Source organism: Erythranthe guttata, chromosome 8 (assembly GCF_056151865.1).
Source record: "Erythranthe guttata isolate IM_541 chromosome 8, IM_541, whole genome shotgun sequence".
Lineage (NCBI taxonomy): Eukaryota > Viridiplantae > Streptophyta > Magnoliopsida > Lamiales > Phrymaceae > Erythranthe > Erythranthe guttata.
Window position 1 is genome coordinate 16246191 of NC_142540.1, and position 23773 is coordinate 16269963.

At 35.7% G+C, this 23773-nt stretch overlaps 2 protein-coding genes and 1 pseudogene across 3 annotated transcripts; 1 reads left to right on the forward strand and 2 right to left on the reverse strand.

The window, feature by feature from the left end:
* Window positions 1–6821: 6821 nt before the first annotated feature.
* Window positions 6822–9303, forward strand: LOC105951312 (U-box domain-containing protein 30 pseudogene; annotated as a pseudogene). The gene has a single exon (XR_016033179.1). The product of XR_016033179.1 is annotated as a U-box domain-containing protein 30 pseudogene (transcript).
* Window positions 9304–9328: 25 nt separating this feature from the next.
* On the reverse strand, window positions 9329–12148 carry LOC105951313 (Haloacid dehalogenase-like hydrolase (HAD) superfamily protein). Its single transcript, XM_012974723.2, has 11 exons — window positions 11842–12148; window positions 11648–11697; window positions 11492–11555; window positions 11157–11205; window positions 10992–11060; window positions 10704–10765; window positions 10473–10553; window positions 10106–10260; window positions 9942–10026; window positions 9716–9859; window positions 9329–9600 (listed from the first exon to the last, which is right to left on the reverse strand). Exons 1-11 carry the CDS (start codon window positions 12144–12146, stop codon window positions 9498–9500), a joined length of 1167 nt encoding a protein of 388 aa, XP_012830177.2. The 5' UTR covers window positions 12147–12148; the 3' UTR covers window positions 9329–9497.
* A 4194-nt stretch (window positions 12149–16342) lies between these two features.
* Window positions 16343–17673, reverse strand: LOC105951583 (protein G1-like1). The gene has a single exon (XM_012975039.2). It carries the CDS (start codon window positions 17087–17089, stop codon window positions 16457–16459), a length of 633 nt encoding a protein of 210 aa, XP_012830493.2. The 5' UTR covers window positions 17090–17673; the 3' UTR covers window positions 16343–16456.
* Window positions 17674–23773: the final 6100 nt, after the last annotated feature.

Here is a 23773-nt window from a genome sequence, read left to right on the forward strand (position 1 = left end):
CACAGTAAAACGAACGAGTACAAGGAAGACGTGGAAGATCAACAAGTGTAATACAATCACTTACAAGAAATGTTATCTTCAATTTGTTTATTTTAGCAGTATTTATTTACCTTCGCCTCACGTAGGCATATCTCATTAGCTATTTATTCACATCCTCCTCACATAGGCTTGTATCAATACACTTTTGCTACCATTGAATTAATCAAAATTCTTTTTGCTTTACTCTCGGTGATATTACATCTACACGAATCACCTATTACCATGAGCTCAATTCAATAACCTCACAAACACTTAGAGAGATTTAGATAATCAATATAGCCTGGCCAGCTGGATTACCTAAGTCCCTTTATTTGTTTCACGAGGTGTTACTTTTAAAACGTGGCCACGGATGATATGAACCACGCCAACCATGTGACGAGACCCGATATCAATACTTCGGATGTCAAATCCCGGACCGTCCAAAGAAGGATTCAATGGGGTGGAACCGCGACCCATTGCCTATAAAGAGGCAAGAACCTTGGTATGTGAAGACGCCACAATCGATTGCGGAAGATCGATTGATAAGTCGGGGTGAACAAACGGAATCCACCGAAATGTTCGAACAGTTCTTAAAGAACCAAAGAGAATAAACTCCATTAAATCATCAAAATTCGTCCCTTAAATCAGCCAAATTGGCTACATATTTATAAGATCTAAAAAGACTCATTTTTCACAAGGAAAGGGACTCTTACCTAATGTATAATAAGGAAACTAATAAATAAGAAAATCCTAGCCATAACTAACTCTAAAATAATTTAAATATATTAAACCTAATATAAAATCGTAAATAAATAAAACCTAAACTGCAAATATCAAGTCGACGACACGAACATTCTTCATAACCCGAGTAGACATTTGGCTGTGCACGTGTCTTGACTTCAAGCTCGATTTCTGACCTCTTTCACTCCGAATCTCTCTCGCATCAAAACAGAAAAGTTTTAGATCTTGAAGTTGGCTTTCCGTAGCAATTCGAATCACCTTAATTGGACTTCAGATGAGAAAGTAATGAGCCAAATAGTGTACTCTGCCAGAATTATACGGGACTTCCGGGATGAATGAAATTCGACTTGTCCAACGAATTTCCCTCTTCCTTGTCTTCCAATTCTTCGTGTTGGATGTAGTTAGGATCATATCAACGGACAAATATAATCAAGACCCACGCGGTCCGAACAAAGGGCACGACCCATTACAAAAACCTTGAGAGACTGATCCCCTCCTCAAGTACATTGCGTATACGCTAAGGTAAATACATATAAGCAACGCATTAATTCTTGACAACGTCAAAATAAATAAATAGAAATATTAAACTCCAGAGTCAAACAAGAAAGAAACTCAAACGAAATAGTAGTGGACATACCCATCTACATCAGCGATAAAAATAAACTACGAAATCCATAAAAAAAAAAAATATAATAGCAATAGAAATAAATGGGGTGAGTTAACTATCCTAACAGATAAGTCTAAACTCCCCTACCACGAGCGGAAGATGCACCCACAGTGGAGTCATCCGCAACCATGTCATTCACGACCTCTGTGCCCGTCCCATTAACATCTACTTCATCCTCCTCTTCATCGGATATGCCAGCTTCCATTCCACGAATCACTTCCTCGCTGATCCCACCCGCATCGCGCAGATATTTGCGACAAGCACGCACTAATGGCTTATAAACCACAGCCAACGCATGCTCATCAACCATAGCAGCACACTCATCGCTACCTCGGAAATTAACCTTGGTCTCCTCCACAATGGACTCCTTGTAAGCTGCACCACCTGATGTCGTGAGGAACCTTTTCCCCGTCGTCTTCTCGACTTCGTATTTCTCCTTGAGCTGGTCGTAGCATTCGTTCAACTTGTGAACATCATCCTTATACGCATGCGCATCACCTCGGATGACCTCGAGCTCCTCTGTCTTCTCGGCAAGCTCCTCTGTCCTCCGAGCCAACTCTTCCGAGCGTTGAGCAAGATCGAACAGCGCTATTTCCAATTGGCTTAGAAGCTCATCCTCACGCGCTTGGCTTCGAGCCCGCTCCTCTTCCTTCATAGCTTCCGCATTCCTACCATGCTCCATGAGATATCTCCAAGTCGCTACCAACTATATATATAAAAAAAAATTATTTTTCACAAGTCAAAAAAAAAAAAAAAAAAAAATTAAGTAGACAAGTACTCACCCGACATATGTCTCCACCAGCTAACTCTAGCATGTGAGAAGGACCCTTACCAGACATCCGAGCACGATCAGACTCCCGAACGAAACCCTCGGTACTCAACATCGGCAAATCATAGTCCGACACATCCCAGTACGACTCCTTACCATCGCGGTTTACGCCATAAGTAAACAGCTGTTTCCCTCATCCACCATGGAAAGCATAAGTCTCCTCTGGGTCTACCCGTGGACGCTTAGGCACAGCCACATACTCGGTATCCACCCTCTTTCCCTTGCCACGGTCCCTCGTCGGTGGACGCCCCTCCACTTCACCAGCACTGCTACGATCATCTGCGACTACTCGAGGAATTTCTACATGGACCTCCTCACGAAGCAAACCACTTGAAGAACCTCCCAACGTAGAAGGTATCTTCTTCGATGCCTTCTTCGACGTCTTCTTCGACGTCTTATTCGCCTTAGCTTGAAGTGCCGCAAAGGTAATACCCCCATCTACAAAAGATAACAAACACATAAGTGACATGAGGTACACACTACCAAAGAACAACAACAACAACAAAAAAAAAAAAAAAAAAAACAAAAACAAAACACAAGTCAAGGCAACAAAAGGATATATGGTGCTGACCCCTCGCCTTTGGTATCAAAACCCTCGGGTCAAATTCCACGTCACACAATCCCGACTCTTCAATCCTTTTCGCCATATTCGCAGTTATCGTGAAGCTCTCGCACGTAGGATTCCAAATTACAAGAACGTCAAAAGTGGGAGCCTTCACATAAAAAAAATGGGTCTTCCATTTCCCCAAAGATAACTTCACACTCTTCACGAATTGGTAAGGAACGCGAGGATGAAAACAAAAGAAAGGCGTCATATTGGGCCGGTGTAACGTAAATAACGCCTTGAACAAACTCACGGTCATAGGCAAACTCACGGTCATAGGCAAACCCACGAGAGACACCCTATGGTGAAACGCCTCAAATGTAAGCACTGCAGTCGGAGTAAGCTGACTATACCCTATCTTGAACTCTTCGCAAACCTTCAACAAAGTCGGATGCGGAGTAATCTGAGATGTACAAGTCAAGTAACCCAAAAATACTGTATGAAACCCATCGGGCGGCGAATACAGACGGTCGCCCTTCTGAGGCAACAGCAACTCGACATTACTTGGCGCTCCAGACAGACGACGAATAGAGTGCAAATGCTCTTCCGTCAACATACTATCAAAATCAACTAAGTCCAAATTAATTGGCTTCTTTTTCTTTTGCCTCCTCTTATCAACCTCAACATCACTTGGCGGAATATCATCTTCCACCTCCTCTTCATCCGTCAGCTCAACTTCACTATTTGGCGCCGCATGATCACTCACCAAAGGAACGTGGTTAGAATCATCACTATCGCTCCCAAAATCCACGATTTGACGTCGAGAATAACGCCTACTAGCCACAACTCCATCCACTTGCCCACTAACGTGAATACTCATTTCTACATCGTCGCTCCAAGATTCAATGATTTCTCGCCTCTCGGCACTCCGAACATTCACACTATCTTCGACATCAATTTGCTCCTCATGTTGCCCGACTTGATCAAAAAAACCGCGCCGAAAATTAGCTCCGGACGCGCCCTCACGCGCGCGCGTCCCCTCGGATGACGCCCTCGCACGCGCGTCCACCCCCCCTTCCGACGCGCGCTCACGCGCCACAACAATCCCCAGCGACGCGCGCGGACGCGCGCCCTCAGTGGGCAGCGCGCGCGCGTCACCAACACCACCACTCTCCACCGACGCGCGCGCACGCGCTCCTCCATTGGGCAGCGCGCGCGCGTCAGCACTGCCCCATTCACCAACCGGCACGCGCGCGTCGGGACACGGCCCACTCCCACGCGCCTTGGACAGCAGCAGGCCCACGTGGCCTGCTCTCTTTCTCCCTCCTCTCCTCGATCCGGGTGCAAGCTGTCGGCTCCGCGGCTTCACTCGGCTCCGACTCTACATTGAAGCGTGCGCCCCTACACTGATTTGGCTGCCCGGCTACACGGCTTGAGCCAACTCCGGTCTCCGAGCCACCTACTTTACACACCTTTTCCATAGTCCGTCAATCTACTACTGCAGATCCGATTTTTGCACCCGGTGTTACAAACGTCTCGCGTTCCATACCCACGGAACCAAAAGTTTTCTCGCCCCCTTCTACCGGATCTCGAAGTTTAATTCGCAAGGATTTCGACTTACCCGGATTCGACATGAGTAATAATTTTCCCCGAAGAAATAATCAAGAAACAATAAACTTCTACTCTACCACAAAAAAAAAAAAAAAAAAAAAAAAAAAAAAAAAAAAAAAATTCAAGAGAAAAATAGCACAAGAAGACCTAGAGTTAAAAGTACATACTCATATTTATTACGAAGGAGATGAACTTTAATCATTTCCACCGCAAAAGGAGTCTATTTATCTGGCCCTGGGGTAATATTTAAAACCCTTAAATATATACTTCGCTGCCAAATAAATACAATTATCCCTTATTTAAATTTATTTAAATTAAGGAATTATTTCACCGCCAACGGAAACAATTTACTCCACGACGCAATTAACTCTCGGCACGACCCGGACCCCTCTACACATGTCCCCGTCTCGAATCGAGAGTTGGGGGGCTTAATGATATACCTAAATGGGCCGGCCCAATGGGCCCTCAAAGTTACTTACTAATTAGGCCCACTACACGAAAGCCCAAACACCTTCAAAGTAAGGCTTGGGCCCAACAAAGTAAGTCCAACCCAATTACCGATATATAAATAGATGTTTTATTCATTTGTAAAGGTACGTTCTCATATTTGACAATTCACCTCGAGTTTTATTCTCTCTACTCTCTCTACGATCCGTACATCTGACTTGAGCGTCGGAGGGGTTTCCGCCGGATCAACCCCCGGCTTAGTTCACGTGTGCTCTTTTCGCAGGGACCTCAGGAGCATCGAATTGACTAGCTACTGATCAGCTTTGCTCTCCCAGCTCGTTTTCTACATTATCCTAGGTGAGCTAAACTTTAGCATCATCATATATATATATATATATATATATATATCTTAACAAACTTAATTTTATATTTATTACAATAACTAATGTGGATGGGCTTTAATTTTACTATATTTAATTTCTCTGTCATTTTAGTTGTACGTCTTTAACAAAATCTTAAATTGAATTTGTTGATACATTGTTCTATTAAGTATTAACACTAAACGATATGTGAAATAATGTGCAATACTATAGTATCTAATTATATCTATTATGCATAAATATAGTAATTAGTTGTGGGTGGTGATACTTAGAGAAAAAATAGAAGTTGTGGGTAATGATGAAGATGCATAATGTAATAATGTATGAGAGATGATTGAATTTTGGGAATTGTGAGCAATGAATAGTATAATAATGAGTCCCTGTAGGCAAAAGCATATTTTATTGGCTGCGGCTATATGCAATACTCATTCCACTTGTGCAAGACCAAATTAAAGAAAGATTCCAAAAGATTCTATTTTATTAAGATGGAATGACAAGTATGCCCATAAATTAAATTGGCTTTTTTTTCTCATGTAAGACCAAATACAAATAATGAGAAAAAAACAAAAATCGACACCAAGGTGTCGAAAAACTATGCTACAAATCGACACTTAAGCGTCGAATTTCATAGGTAAAAATCGACATTGACATGTCGAATTTGTAGCACAAATTCAAATGTCGAATTTTATACCTAAAAATCGACATCTAAATGTCGAATTTTATACCTCAAATTCGACATCTAAATGTCGATTTTTACCTGTAAAATTCGACCTGTACATGTCGAATTCGTTTGCGCGGGATTTTTTTTGGAAAATCGATATTCTAGCTAAAAAAAACCCATAAAAGCATATATTATTGGGTTCTTCCATCGTAGAATTTTCTATTTTGATGTCTTCTGACTCCATACTTGCCATCTTTGTAAGATTTGTTGAGTTTTGATGATTTTGAATTTCTAGGTATTGTGGGTTAATGGAGAAGGAAGGAGAAAGGTCTTGTGAGTTTTGGAAGATGGAGAAGATGATAGTTGGTCTTGTGGTTTTGTGGTCTTGTGATAGGGTTTTTTGTGTTTTTGAATTTTTGGTCTTGCATATTTGGAATTTTTTATTTTTTTAATAAATAAGGGTATTATAGTATTTATACATTGAAAATTTTAATTTGGTCTTGCACAAGTGGAATTAGTCTTGCATATAGCCGCAACCTATTTTATTTTTGTAGGGGTTTGTGTTGGAATATATTCCTGATGAGTAAGGTTATAAAGGTAAATTTAAATTACTTGCCCGTTGTTCCCGGTCACCAGGTATTTAATTTCTCTTGTCTGCTCTTGTTGTATTTTTGGTTTTGCTATCTTAAATCACTACTCATTATTATTATTCATTTGGCTAATGTATTTAATAAAACTCTATTTTTTTTCCCCTTTCTTCAAAATTGAATTAGAATATTTAGAAAAAAGTAATTTGTTGAAATAACTTTATAATAGGCTAACAAATAGTAAAAGTAAAACAAGAAATAAAGAAAAAGAAAAAGATTAGTAATTAGAATAATTAGAAAAAGTAATAAGTTGAAAGCAGTCAAAACCGCACGGGAAAAGGCGGAGGAGGAGGACAGTCAAAGCAACAGTGTCACGGCGGTCACTGCCGCCTGCCACTTTTCTATTCTTCCAATATACTCCTCAGTCCTCCCACTCCACAATCCACATACATATTTTAACGTGAATTTCAAAACATTTTTTCTCATTAAAATAAACTTTTGAAATTCGCATTTTTTTCTTTCCGATATCAAAAATATTTATTCTATTCAGTCAAGGCGACAAGTGGGTCTGCCCCCCAAAAAACTAAAGAAGAAGAAAAATAAAAAAGAACATAAACCTCTGCCGGAGATAGATACCCTTTCTCTCTCTTCTTCTCCAATTCTCTCTCTCCCTTTTTCAGCCTTAGATTTCTTCAGGTTTATTTTTAATTATCTGGGTCTGAATTATTTTCTCCATTTTCCCGCTGTTTTTTGCTGAAAATTGGATCTTCCTGTTTTGTAGATCTCTGCCTAGTCTAGATTTATTTATACGATTCAAAGGGTTGAATATTAAGTAGTAAGGGAAGAAATAATTGATTTGAGGGAAGAGTCTTGATTATGAATGCTCCATCATGGTGATGAGTCTTTTGTTTTGTTGACCACAAAAAGAGAAAAGTGAGAGAGAGAGAGGCAGGAAATACTTTGCCTTCATAAAAGATGTGGCCTTTGAAAGGTGCATTATTATTATTATTGCTTGTTAATGTCAATGAAAGCAAGAAGATACTTTGCCTTGTTCCTTTTCACACACACCTCATGTTGTAATGTAATCATGTGCTTTCTTCTAATTCTGTGTGTGTGTGTGTGTTGATTCACAAAGTGGGCTTTGTGTCAGTCATTTTGTTGTAATTCGTATAGAGGGTTTTCAATATGCCTATGTTTCAGCCTTGTTTAAAGGATTCCATCATTGGGCGAGGGGATAGCCGTATATTGGATTTTGACACCGCTGTCAAAGACGGTGTACTGGGCGGTATTGCTGCCGGAGGCTTCGGCGGTGGTGGTGGTGGTGGAGAGAAGTTGGATCTGAATAAGATGATCGAAGAGCTGAATTTACCGGAAGTTCCATCGGTGTTCATTTGCCCCATATCTCTAGAACCCATGCAAGACCCGGTCACACTTTGCACCGGACAAACCTACGAAAGATCCAACATTCTCAAATGGTTCAGCTTAGGTCACTACACTTGCCCCACCACAATGCAAGAGCTTTGGGATGATACCATCACCCCAAACAACACTCTCCACCATTTGACCCACACATGGTTCTCTCAAAAGTATGTCCACATGAAGAAAAGATCCGAAGACGCACAAGGAAGAGCATCCGAGCTTCTCACTACCCTTAAAAGGGTCAAGGGCCAATCAAGAATCCATACCCTAAAGGAGCTCCAACAACTGGTCGCTGCTACTCATTCCACCGCCCGAAAATCCCTTGTTGATGAAGGCGGCCTTGTTCTTCTTTCTTCTCTACTCGGTCCTTTCACTTCTTATGCAGTAGGATCCGAAGTTATATCAATTCTCGTGAAGTTGGCTCTAAGTTCCGACTGCAAAACCAATTTGATGCAACCCGCAAAGATATCATCGGTCGTGGATATTTTGAATGAGGGTTCGGTCGAAACGAAAGTCAACTGCGTTCGTTTAATCGAAATATTGATGGAGGAAAAAGATTTCCGTGCGGAAATTATCTCTAGTCATAGCTTACTGGTTTCTCTAATGAGGCTGGTGCGGGATAAGAGGCACCCAAACGGGCATTTACCGGGGCTAAATCTTCTCAAGTTAATCTGCACACATATACAAGTTCGGAGTTTGATAGTGAGCGTTGGAGCAATACCTCAATTGTTAGAATTATTACCTGTCCTAAACCAAGAATGCATGGAGTTGGCCCTTTTCGTATTGGATGCCCTGTCATCTGTGCCTGAAGGGAAACAAGCTTTGAAGGATTGTCCGAGCAGTATACCAACTATGGTGAAACTAATCATGAAGGTTTCAGAAAGTTGTACGGAATATTCCCTTTCGATCCTGTGGTGTGTGTGTAACCTCTGCCCTGAGGAATGCTCGTTGAAAGCTGTGGATGCAGGTCTTGCAGCGAAGCTACTTCTTGTTATACAGAGTGGCTGCACTCCGGTTCTTAAGCAGAGGGCAGCTGAGCTTTTGAAGCTCTGCAGTTTGAATTATTCCGATACTATGTTCATTTCCAAGTGCAAATTGACAAGAACCATCCAGTGAAGTGAATCCAGAATATCGATCATCTCATGAGATGAAAAAAGGGTAGACACTTATATTTGTAAAGATATAAAGATAAGCTGCAAAATATCTTGTAGCCAGTCTACTCTTACCTTGATAATGGTAATTCCAATTTTTCGTTTCAAAAACTTTGTACAAGTTTTGTTTTTGGCCCTTACAGAGTGTAGAATGTAGTAGTAGTAGTACAAAACAGGGCAATTTGGCCTTTATCAATCCAATGTGTACAATTCATTTAAGAGTTACTATGGAAGTCTCCATTTTTTTTCTCTGCTTTCGTCACACACAACATCTTCCAGATGAAAATTGCATGTATTAATCACCATATAGCAAGCAAAACAACGGAGAATTCGAAATTGCCATCTGTGTTTTACAAATAAGACAAGATTTTTGGTATTGCCCTGAAAGACCATTTATTTCTATTACAAAGAGCAGAATCAATCATATGACAGTTTTGAGAACCTATGACATCAATTTCCTGACAAGTCTAGAAATGGTCAAATCAGCACCACCAAATCCATCCATTACAGCAATTGCAGAAGGGAATTCTGCTCTTGATGTCGAACTTCAAGATGCACCAAGAAAAAAAAAATGGCAGAACAGAGTTAATGAGTGTGATTGCAAATGATATGATAGATGATAGAAGGGCAATTTGGTAAATAAAATTGAAAATATTTTACCTGCTGCGAAGAACAACACAAGGCATACTAATTCGCTCAGCAGCAGCAACTCCAGATTGGCTTCCGGCAATCAGAACACAGTTATTAACCGGTAATTCTGCATATTCTGCTCCTGCCCTTAGTGCAGCTACAATGTTTTGTAAGCTGTATATATAAACCAATAACAATTTAAAACCGATAAGAGTTTCCAATACTTTGAAGAAGCTTATGACACAAAAAAGAAAACCTTTCACTTGAAGTGGTGTTAAGTTCAACTTTAAGCTTAAGTATAGAAGCAACTTCCTCTGCAATTCTCTGTCTCTCAGCAGAAGCTGACTCCCAAAACAAATAAAACAGTCCTTAAATCATGTCTTATGTACACTGAAAACAGAAGAGTTTCTTTCTTATTACCTGCTCTGCTCACTTCCCTGGCTAATTTTTCGTCCAAACTGGACGACACTCCTTTTCCAAACACAAGTTGTCCATAAAAGCTTTGTTTTACTTCATCATCTCCGACAATCTTTGTCTTAGACATTCTATCCGTTCCAAGTTTTTCAGCAATCAGTCTGACAAAAATATGGCTCGAATGAAAAACAATGAGCCAGCACTTAAACATTTAGCACATACATTCACTATCTTAGTATTGAACTGCTCCCCCCGTCATTATGCTCTATATTCATTCTCATTTCCCTCATATCTATCTTATTACCTACTTATTTTAAGAACAATGGAAGAGATTTTGGGTGACATACTAAAGTTTTTAGTGATTAGTAACAACCTCGCAACCTTTTCTCCACTTGTACAGTATGCTGTCAAGATAATTACTGGTATGCCTTTGTCACAAGCATCGTCGATGAACCTGAGGTCAGGGGTAAAACACCTTATTATATCCTGTTCAGAATCTCATAATGCAATTCTTCTGTCTTATATTTAGTAAAGCACTAGTTTATTACTTCAAATTTCCATGGTCATTAATCCATAATAAATAGCTGAATCAACGACTACTTACGCTTCAGCACCAGGTCTCAATGAGAAAGCATTTGATATGACAAGATCATCCAGTGCGTTCTTCTGCAGACAATCATTACATACATAAGAATAATAATGCAACCGAAAAGGAATCACTAAATATTTTTATTTTAGTGAAGAAAAAAGGGCAAATGAGGGCAGTTCCCCAAGAAACATGTTTGATGAACAAATATAATATAAATAACAAATGTGGAGAAATTTACACAAGAACAAATTGGTTTCACTACCATAAGGCACGAGTGGTACGAAAAAAGGATACAACAAATACCTTCTCTCGAAGAACATTTTTCATAAAAGTACCCTTCTCACTTGTGGCAACTGAGGTGGGCCAACCAATCTGCCACAATGAGATACCATTAATTAGTTCAAACCACGAATGGCTATAATCGAACAGGGTTCGAAATGATAAAAGGATTAATATAGGAACACTAACTCTGTTAAAAAACAATATTAACATCCTTTCTTCATCACCAGCGCTTTTCCTGAGCATAGAAAGAACAATTCATTATGCTAATGGGAAAGATTTCCTGTTTTCCCATTCATTTATTATTTTTGTGGCTATAATCCAACAAAAATGAAAAGGAATACAACAGCATAAAAGAACTTAATCGTCACGGTGCAATAATTTGAATAAGGCATTGCAGATATAGAACCAACTTATAATAAAATTTTGAATCAGTCAATATTTAGTTAAACATGCAACAAGATAAATAGTATCATTGATAATAAGCAACAAATATAAAAGTATTTGATACAACATCATCACACCTTACAAGATCTAAATAAACTGGCTCCGTCCAATTCGCACAGTCTAACCCCAGCTTTCTAAACGCTGAAAATTTGTCAAATGAACATCAAACAATGTTGAATGAATAAATATACATATATATGTTTAAGTTAAATTTGAGTCACATGTTGTCGCACCTACATTAAAAGCTTGGCGATTGCATAAGCGATACACATCCATTAGAACCCTGACCAAAACAAAATCTTTAATTTAAATTCAATATTTTATAAGTATCAGAAAGAGCCAAAATCGTATAAAACACTACTGAATCCCGTAAAAACAAAAGTATAATCAAACGATAAAATTTTAAAAAAAAAAAAAAAAAACAGACCCATCAACTTCGAGAAGAAGGGCGATTTTCTGAGACGGGTCACTCTGAGTTGTATTTGCTGTGGAGGCATTACAGATAAAACGACCAAATTGTAACCTGTTGTCGCCGAATTTGTAACTTGGAGGAGGGATTATGGAATTGCCACGTAAAAGCTTGCCGTGTATGTCAGAGTACAGTTTTGCAGAACTAGCGGCGCGTGCAGTGGTGCCGCCGCCGCGAAATCGGATTGTGTATAGAATGGGGCACGACGCGGTTTCCATGAGGTGACTGTCCCCGATTTTTGTGTAACATTTTCTGGGGCTCATGTCTTACTTAATAAATAGTATTATCAAGTTTGGACCCTCACGTTTAAGTTATATTGAAAACACACCACAAATGTTTGGTTTTATGCAATTCAATCCCTAAAGTTTGAAGCCACTATGTCATTTCAATTTAGGGATGGCAAATGGTCGGTTCTGGGCCGAATTTGCCTAAACCCAAGACCCGACCCGTGAAAAATATATAAACCCAAGACCCGCCTCAACCCGTTTTAGCTTAGACTTAGACCCGCCTCAACCCAGACCTTAACTAAACGGTTCTGACCCGCCAGACTTGCTAGACCCGTTAACATATAAAAAATTTAATATTTTTTTAATTTTCATAACATTTTGCTTGTCTATTCTTACGAAATGAGCTCAATACTAAAATACAATATTTTAAAAAATGTCTACAAGTGATATAACATGACCAATAAAATTAGAATTAATTATGTTTAATTTCGATAATAAGTAAAATTCAAAATGCAAGACATTTAGCGGTGGTCGACAAGTGATAAATATTACTCACGAGAAATGAAATTCAAAAAATAAAACAGTGAAAATAGATAAATGAGAATAGACAAGATGGAAATTGATAGTTTGATGAATGAAATTCGAAATTATATATATATATATATATATATATATATATATATATATATATATACGGGTCGGTTCTGGGTCAGTTCCAATAAGACTCGTAACCCGACCCATAACCATCCAGTTCTAGAAACTTAAATCCATTACCCGATTCATAACCATTTAGTTGACCCAGACTCATCACAAACGAATCGGTTCCGGGTCCAAAACCCGCCAAACCCATACCCATTGTCATCCCTATTTAAATTGCATAAGTATGCATCACCTCTTGGCTAGTTTTAAAATCCAAAATTTTGTTGTAACTACTAACATATCCATCCATCCATCCTCAATTGATATTATATTTTATGGATAGTTAAACATCGAAAAATAAATTATAGTAAATCAAAAAGCCCTAATTATATTTTTAATATTCATATCATATAACTTGCAACACAGGACACATATAGATATATCAATATGGATGGTCGACGGAGAAGACAACGTAACGTAATTATTACTTATGAATTACTAATATATTTAAATATGAATATATAATAGTTCTTCAATTCCTCGTTTTTGACTAGCTAGTTGAATGTGGCAATAGGGTGGAATAATTTAATGGTGCACAGAGGACACATTTTATAATTATAATTATAATTATAATTAATTGTTGGAAGAATTGGGAGCCAGCAATTGTCCCCTTTCTCATGTCAACCATGAAATGTGATGTATATATCTGTCACTCTATTATTATTATTATTTTTTTATTTTATTTTTAATGTTCGTTCCTTTAATCATCATACCCTATATATCGTGGAGCAGAAATTTCATACAGAGATGAAACAATTAACAAATTAAAAGTGAAATGAAGTATATTGTTGAAAAGCTAGCATATATAATAAGAGATGGATCATTAATTAATGGGGGCAACTATTTCAAATACTAACTTTTGCTTACTTGAATACTACCAAGTTTAAAACCAAAATTGAGTACATATTTATCAGTTTTTTCTTACTTTAATACCAAAATAAAAAGAAAATTACAAAAACACCCTTTTATACAAAAAATCAATTATATCAAATTTTATTAGAAATTACCTAATCAAAAACCAAATAAAAAAAAAAAAAAAAAATCCCTTTGTTGTAAAAAAAAAACCTCCAACCCTCTCCAACCCTCGCCGCCGCCGCCGCTTCTTCGTTCCGGTTTCATTCATCCAAGTAATAAATTTTTTCGAATTTTTTTTCTTTAATATTTACTTAGGATTTGATTGTTTGATATGGGTAATTAAGATTTGATTGTTTTAGGTAGAAATGATCGTTAATTAGTAATGGGTGCATCTAATTTCAGTCGATTTGAGCATTGATTTGAGATTCGTGGGTTGGTTCTTCGTTCACAATTTTCGACCTGTATATGTCGATTTTTGATGAATTTTCGACAGCTTGATGTCGAAAATTCATCAAAAATCGACATATAGTTGTCGAAAAATGTGAAAGCTTGAAATGGGATTTTTGATAATTCGACAGATAGCTGTCAAAATTTGGATGAGTTTTCGACAGCTAGCTGTCGAATATTCAACCAATTTTCGACAGCTACCTGTCAAATTAGAGCTGTGTAATTTTTTTTTTTTTTTTTTTTTTTTTTTTTTTCGACACTTAGGTGTCGAAAATTGTATCAAAATTCGACACTTAGGTGTCGAAACTTAATAAAATATGAATTGTTATGTTTTCGACACATACATGTCGAAAAATAAGGGTATTTTCGACCTGTATGTGTCGAAAATACATGGCGAGTTTTAAAAAAAAAAAAAAATTCAAAATCGATGTTTTAGCTCAAAAAATACATGAATACATATTTTAATGGGTTCTCCTTGCTCGTAAACTACCATTCTATTGTCATTTGACGCCATTTTGCAAGTTGTGTAAGGTTTTGATTTCTCTTGTTTTGAGGTTTTTTAGGAGGGTTTTTGGGGAGGGAGAAGAAGGAGGTGGAGGAGGTGAGGGGTTTGTGAGTGAGGAGGGGAAATGTTTTTTTTAGGTTTTTGATTATTTGGTATTTAAGAAAGAAAAATAGTATTTGTAATATTTTTTTGGTTTTAATTTTCATTAAGGGCATTAAAGTAATTTACAATTAATTATTTATTTTTTATTTTTTTGGTATTCAAGTAAGCAAAAGTTAGTATTTGAAATAGTTATCCCCTTAATTAATTCTAAATTTTGACGTGGACACGCATTATATATATTTTGGAAATAAATAAATTATAAATATATTCTTGATTCCACTAATATATATATATATATATAAATATATGTGTATATATTGCAATGTTGATGTTGATGATTGTTGCATGATCTGCATCGATCAGGTGGTATGAGGGCCCAAGAATAGACATGTCTTATCCCATTATCAAACAAATTTTAATTTACCTTTTGTGTCTTCAGCTCTTTAATGAAGGATTGTTGAGCTCCATCCATTTAATGGCCGATACCTAAATAATAAACTCATTTCTAATACTGTGATCTAGGGGTGTGCGCGGGCCATAAACCCGCGGGTTCTATCAAAACCCGCTCTCGTCCCGTCAAACAACGGTTCTTGATTTTGAAGAACCAAACTTGTGGGTTTTTAACGGGTTTACGATAGGCGGGTCCATGGCGGGTTTGTAGTAGGACCCAATCTTTACGGGTCGAAACCCGTTATCGGCTATACTATTTTTTTTATATATATAATTTATAAGTTTTACGGGAGAATAATTATAAACTAAAATAAATAACCTAAAATCTTAAAGTGAAACCAAACATAAATAATCTAAATGTCAAGAGTAAATAAAAATTAATATAAAACTAAAAATAACTAATTCATAAGTTAAAATTTAAATAAAATAAATATAGTTTTTTCAAGCATAACCAACGCTATTCAGCTCCATTCAACACAATTTTCTTCCTTTCTTTTTTCTGCCGTGTGTTGACCGTTGTATATATATGCATTTTTTCCTACATTTTCTTAGAGATTTTCATAATCTTTATAGCTACTACTTCCACAATTATAGTTTAGTTGATTTATGTATTTGATGCACTAGAGATACTGTATTTATTCATTAATATTATTAATTTATTATACTGTATAATGTAAACAAAACGACGTCGTTATGTATGGCGGGGCGGGACGGGTTTCACGGGTATTAAAAAAAAGTGAACCCGTCTAAGATCCAAACCCACGGTTCTTCACCATTTTAGGACCCAATCCTATGGATGGATCTATCCGTCCGGTCCCAGCGGGGCGGTTTTTCACGGGTTTGACGGGTGTAGCGGGTTGATGGGTCCGACTTGCTCACCCCTACTGTGATCTCTAGTTTCATATTATTATAATAAGCAGGCAGCAGCTGCAAGTGATGAGCTGATTAATTAATTAATTAATTAGGGTTTGCTGCTGCAGTTTAATTACAGTGAGACGCTAATTATTTATTATTTAATAACCAAATTCGGATACCCAAATAACCATAGTTAATCAATTATTACCGACAACGTAACGTAACTCATGATTTAGAGTGAACTAACTAACACACGAGAGAGAATCACATCACATGTTTGATGAAGAAAGAGCTATTCTTACTAAACTGGCCGGTAATCTAACAAACAAACTAATTAATTAAACTCCTTCATCCGATCCACATTATTATTCATATTCAGAAAATAACTAGACTACATATTAATTCAAAACTACTAGGAAGATTATTTAACTAATTAATTAAAAACAGATAAAGGAATAATGATGGAACTCCTCCTGGCAGCAGATGATGATGATGATGAAGATGAAGATGATCCCGCCGCCATCATCATCATAAGACCACCACCTCCTGCGTTTGTTGTTGTCTCCTGATCATGTTTCTTGATCTGTGTTTTCTTGCGCTTCTTCTTCTCGTAAGCGATCCCTCTGGCCTTGGCCTGTGAATCCCTAACCTCCCTCAGATAAAGCCTTACTGCTCTAGCCCCAAAAGGGTTCGCCTCCGGCCTACCACCGTTCTCTTCAAACGCCGCGCGTAGCCTCCCAACAAGCGCGTCCAGACTCCCCCATGCCTGCCTCAGCGGGCATGGGCACGGTGCCGGTGGATTAGGGTGCCCGAAGAATGGGCACCCGTTGTTGTGTACCTTTGTCTTACCGAATTGGTCCAGGTACCTCAGGAATTCTAGTATGTGTGCCCCGCTGCACCTACACAGTACTAGCGGCGGCTTGTGGTTCTTCAGGTACTGCCCGAACGTGTTCCAGTCCCGACGCTTCTGTGATTCGTACCGGCTCAGCGCCGCGCCTACTGTCTTTTCGCTGCCGTTGCTGTTTTCTGATGTCGAATTACTAACTATGGCTGCTGAACCAGACATCGCGCGAGATCTTCTTATTCACTTACTTATTTCAACACATACACATATATATATATATAGTAAGTTCTAACTTGACCTAATAATTAATTAATTAATAACCTCAATAATTAATAAGCTAAGATAAGCTGCCATGCATTTGTCAAACCATGATATTGCCAAGAAATTGTGGGGGGTAGCATATATATATGTGTGATTTGAAAAGGGCAGCTGCATGTGATGTGTAGATGCAGAAAATTAAAACCTAGCTATACTACTCGTGTATTTTTGTTTTCAAGAATGAAAACCTAAGAGAGAGAAAGAACAAGTTAACTGATACACACCCATACAGACAGTATTATATATATATAAAATATATAGTGTGAGGGGTAGCTAGAAAATTTATAAGGAGGAGACAATAATATATAATTCAATAAAATGTAAACTTGGTTTGTGTGAAAGAGAGAGTTTCATTAAGATGAAGAAGAAGAAGAAAGAAAAAGGGAAGAGGACAAGAGAGAGAGAGAGAGAGAGAGAGAAGGAGAGAGAGGGGAGGGCAGGCCCCCCTCCCCACGCACAGACAAGGGGAGAGACGTGATGACAGTTTGAATATCACTTCAACCTGTCTTCTCAGCATTATTATTTTTTTTTTTTTTTTCTTAATTATATTTATATATTATACTACACAATTTGTTTGTGGAAAATTCCAAGTTTGGTAGTACATTTGTGGCAGTGTTGGGTTGCATCAGAATCATCACACTCTTTTATAACTTTGCTTCTTTCTTTGGTAAATTGTTTCTTGCCAGTCCTTTGACCAATCTTCTTCTTGCATGGGATCCATCTCTTTTTATTTTTATTACCTCCCCGGCCCCAATTCTTTTTTTCTTTTTCTTTTATATTTATATTTTCTTAATTAAATATATTTGTTATGTTTATAAGTGCTGTTTCTAGTAATTGTACGCGCACGTTGGTCGGAAATGAAACTTATTCTGTATAAAAAATATCTAAATATATATATGGTCGGAATTAAATGCAAGTTGCAAAATATAATATCACATGCATTATTGTAACTCATGCACCCTAATGCGTCTAATCATGCAAATAACCCTATCAAATCAAGTCCTTTTTCTGGAAACAATATTATTTGTAATCTATTGCACCTTACCTGACAATATATTATTGTAATCTTTTTTTGTACAAGTATATAAAAATATATATATATATATAATATAAATGTAATCATTGACTGCAGAAAATATAAACTAGGAGAGAAAAAAGCAAATACTTATATTAAAATAACTTGGAGTTTGAAATTTGAATTCAGACAAGATTATTAACCTATTTTAGTGTCAACAAATAACGTCTATTTCTAGAGTCCATATATATTAACTGAAACTTGCATCGAAATACGAAAAATATTGTTAAATCAATTTGAAGTAGAAAAATAAAAAGTAATATTTATGGAAAGTAGATGTGGTCAAAATAGGGTTTAGTTGTTGTCCTTTAATTAAAGTTTGCAACCTTTAGGTAACGAAACGAAACTCGATGATCGTGGGGCTCCCTCTAATTTTACCAGCAATACTGTTTCCCCATTTTGAATCAAACAAAATGGAAAAGGGTTTTTCTTTTTTTTACTGATCAGATCAAATAAATATGTAAAAAATAGTTTGGGTGGGTGGGATAATTAATAAATAATATTAATGAATGAATAAAATGGGGACGGGTGAAATGTTACATCTTGTCAATGTGTCAAATCACACGTACAGCCAGCTGATAAATTAATACCCCCCCACCCCTCTTTCTTCAATTTCTCCTCATTTTTTGCCTGAATTTAATAATTAATTAATTCCCCAATCTATGTAAAAAATAGGGTGTTACTATTTGCAGCGGGACTTTTACTGAAATTGGCTTATTTGCAGCGGTACCTTTTTCATTTAATTTTTTTTTTTTTCAATTTCTCTCTCCTATTCCAAACACTCTCTAGAAATTCGAATTTCGTAAAAAAATTTGAATCTCCCGTTTTCTGGAGCACGAAAACTCGAAGAAAATTCAAGTTTCCGTGCTCTGCAGAACGGGAGATTCAAACGGCTTGAATCCTCCGTTCTGCAGAGCACGGGAACTTGAATTTTCTTCGAGTTTCCGTGCTTCAGAAAACGGGAGATTCAATTTTTCGTGCTCCAGAAAACGGGACCTTCAAACTGTTTTTTGAATTTTTATTTTCGGAAAAAAAATAAAAAATATTTAGATATGAATCTCCCGTGTTGTAGAACACGGGAACTTGAATAATCTCATGTTCCCGTGTTCTACAGAACGGAGAACTCAAAAAACATGAGGTTCCCGTTCTGCAGAACACGGGAACTTGAAGATTATTCAAGTTCCCGTGTTCTACAACACGGGAGATTCAAGTTTTTTTAATATTTTTTTTATTTTTTTTTTATATTTTTTTTCTAAATACCGAATTTTCTAATTATTTGAGGAACATGATAACACATATTCGGATTATTGTACTTGTTTGTACATTCATCATCAAATATTTCGTCAAAATCACCATCATCACCCTACCAAATTATAAAAATTAATAATACAATAAAGGAATATAAAAATTAATAAAAAAAAAAAAAAAAAAAAATGAAAATTGATATGCAAGTTCCCGTGCTGTACAGCACGGGTAACTCCAATATTTTCCACATTTTTGATACTATTCGTGCTGTATAGCACGATTGTATCAACTTTTTATTTTTTTTTTATTTTTTTTTTCTTTCTTTTTACCATATAAAAGTTATTCGAGTCAGCCATTGAAGAAGTCGTTGTTCGTTTTTAAATTTGTCGAACGAGCTTCAAATTCTAAGTTTTCGATTTTTTTTAGTTGAGAGCGTTTCGGTTTTTTTAAAAAGTTAGAAAATTGACAAATGAGGCTACCGCTGCAAATAAGCCAATTTCAGTAAAAGTCCCGCTACAATTAGCATTTCAGAAAAAATATCTATATAATATATAAAAGTTGAATTCCACACCTAATTGATTGACATTTGTCAATTTCAATTGGTGACATGTATTCAATTGCATCCCACGTGGCAAATTGATTGGTGAAAATAAATCATCAAAAAACATGTCACCATTTTCCAAATCAAAAAGATATTTAATTATTTTATTATATATTTATATCATACCATTTATAAAATGCTCTAAATATATCAACTTTCTTGGAAACTCTAAATAGTTTTATTTTTTAATTTAATTTTAATAGTAATTAATTTAATTTAAATTTATTTAAATTCAATTTAAAATCTTCACTTATCAGAATTGTATGATTGACGGTGTTACGAAAATTTTGTATTTTAATTCATAAACCTGGATTTATATAAAAAAAATATTGCAGAATAAATCATTTGATATTATACATTTTACATGAACATGACCAGAGAATATGTTTATTTTTTTTACGAATTTAATATTATATTCGTAATCACCAAAATTTCCCTGATGTTTGTTTTCGTCTTACACCGACCCCCTTACGGTATGATTTTTCATGGATTTTTTTTTATTACGTGGAATATTCCCCGAAAAATGCAGATTCTACCATGCACACGACATTTGTTTATGGTACTTTTTAAAGACAAAAATTACCCTGAGGGGGACTTTACACGAAATATGTATTCTTCTTAAATAACATTTTCACAACTTTTTAGTATTACTATTACCTCCCCTAAGGGTAATTTTTGTATTTAAAAAGTAAGATAAAAGAAATGTCATGTCTGCAAGGGTAGAATCCACAATTTTTGGGATATTAGGTGGAATAAAAAAGATTCCGTAAAAAATCACACCATAAGGGGGTCGTGTAAGACATAAACAAACATCTGTGGGATTTTCGTAATTACCAATAAGTGGGGGTGATTTCTGTAATTTAGCCTAAGTTTATGAGGATTTTCCTAATTTAACAACGATTATCGTTATTTTCACGTCTTAACGTTTGCTCATACCCTTATATTATTTTAAATAATTTTAATGTCAGTTTGATAATATAATCTATATAATATATAAAAGTTGAATTCCACACCTAATTGATTAACATTTGTCAATTTCAATTGGTGACATGTATTCAATTGCATCCCACGTGGCAAATTGATTGGTGAAAACAAATCATCAAAAAACATGTCACCATTTTCCAAATTAAAAAGATATTTAATTATTTTATTATATATTTATATCATACCATTTATAAAATGCTCTAAATATATCAACTTTCTTGGAAACTCTAAATAGTTTTATTTTTTAATTTAATTTTAATAGTAATTAATTTAATTTAAATTTATTTAAATTCAATTTAAAATCTTCACTTATCAGTATCAGTATCAGTTTCAGTTTCAATATTCGTATCCGTATCAGTATCAGTATTAGCATCAGTATCAGTATCAACATTTGTATCAATATCAGTATCAGTATCAGTATCAATTAAATATCAGTATCAGTATCGATATTAGTATCACTATCAGTATCAGTATTAGTATCAATATCAATATCAATATTAGTATCAGTATTAGTATGAGTATCAGTATGACTGTGAGTATCAGTATGAGTATGAGTATCAATATTAGTATGAGTATCAATATTAGTATGAGTATCAGTATGAGTATCAATATTAGTATTAGTATTACTATGAGTATCAGTATGAGTATCGGTATTAGTATCAGTATCAGAATTATTATTGTTATTAGTATCAGTATTAGTCTTAATATTAGTATTAGTATTACTATTAGTATCAATATCACTATTCGTATCACTATAAGTATCAGTATTATTATTAGTATTAGTATCAGTAGTAGTCTTATTATTAGTATTAGTATTAGTATTAGTATGAGTATCAATATAACTATCATTATCAATGTAAGTATCAATATTATTATTAGTATTAGTATCAATATTATTCTTATTCTTAGTATTAGTATTATTATCAATATCAATATTAGTATTAGTATTAGTATTAATATTGGTACGAATATGTGTATTAGTATTAGTATCAGTATTATTATTAGTATCAGTATTAGTATTAGTATTTGTATTAGTATCAGTATTAATATTAGTATTAGTATTAGTATTAGTATTAATATTAGTATTAATATTAGTATTAATACCAATATTAGTACCAATATTAGTATTAGAATCACTATTAGTATTAGTATTAGTATTAGTATTAGTATTAGTATTAGTATTAGTATCAGTATTAGTATGAGTACCAGTATTAATCGAATTAGTATCACTATTGGTAACAATATTGGTATTAGTATTGGTATCCGTATTGGTATCAACATTGGTATCAGTACTGGTAGAGGCGTATACATCATATCTCTTTTGCAATATTTATAAGTTTTATTGTTGTTTGAGTAATGTACATCACTAATTGAACGCCATTAGTGATAAACTTGCAGCTTATTTGAATATATATTGTGTTACTTCTCTGCTACCGTGTTTGTTGTTACCTTAGTTATTTTGCAGAAGACTCACATGGTGTAGTAGATTGCAATCCAAGAAATAGAGTTATACCATATGTTTTAAATGATTTCACTTAATCTTGATATTGTATTTTGCGCGCCTCATGTTTTCTTATTTGTAATATTTAACTTAATTTCATATGTTACAACTCTAAATTAAGAGATAAAGTTTATGTTTTTTATTTCCTTCCATAAGTTTATTTTTCTCATTTTGAAACTTACCTCCGTGCAACGCACGGGTGAAATACTAGTTATTAATTATTAGTTATTACTGCTACTACAGACCCAGGTACTTGTTCGCCTTTTCCCGCGTTTTCTGCTTATTACTGTACCATTTTTGTTTTCTTGTGTTCCTTCCACGGGGCCTGTTTTTTATGTATTTATAGGTAAATTATTAGTAATGTTTTATTTATTTCTTTTTTTTTTTTTATGAATTATGTTTTATTTTATTTCGAGTATGACATAAAATATTAAATATTATAAAAAAAATGTAATTTTGTTGGACAAGTTGGGTAAATTTGTAGCGTAAATTCCATGTGGGTCGATTTATTAATGGGCTGATTGATCCAAGTAGAGGGATTGACCGACAAAGATTGATGGGCCATATCAAGCATAAGGTCCCGGCCCGGCCCGTATCTTGAAAATAAAAATTGGAATGAATGAATATCCCAATGGATGATTGATCTGAATTCTATGTTGAAGAATAGATCTCTGTTTGCAAGCATATGGATAATCATATATAATAACTTAACTGCTGCTCTTAATTACATCATATGTATCATTCTTATGCTCAAGCAATGCCATTGCCAGACGAGTTAATTTCGAGTTTCAACACCGGCCCCCTAGGCCCTACCCATGTAATGTTTCATTTGTTTTCATGTTTACACCACCATTTTTTGTATGCCTATTTTACCCCTGATTTATTCATACAGCTCCCGGTTCACGAACCAGGTGTCACTCATGTATTAGTAACTAACTGGAGGTGCTGGCTACATTGGTTCGCATGCTATGCTGCATTACGACTACTCAACCACAACTCATACCGTGTGACCGTATATATATAGTAGTTGGACCTTGGTGCAATCAAATTCTTGCGCACAACAACTGTTTCCACAACCAGGACGACTTCAATTTATTTACGCTGACCTAGCTCGGTGATACAACATCGGTAAATACTTACTCAAATTTTATATACTCCATTAATGATCAATAAATAATTCGA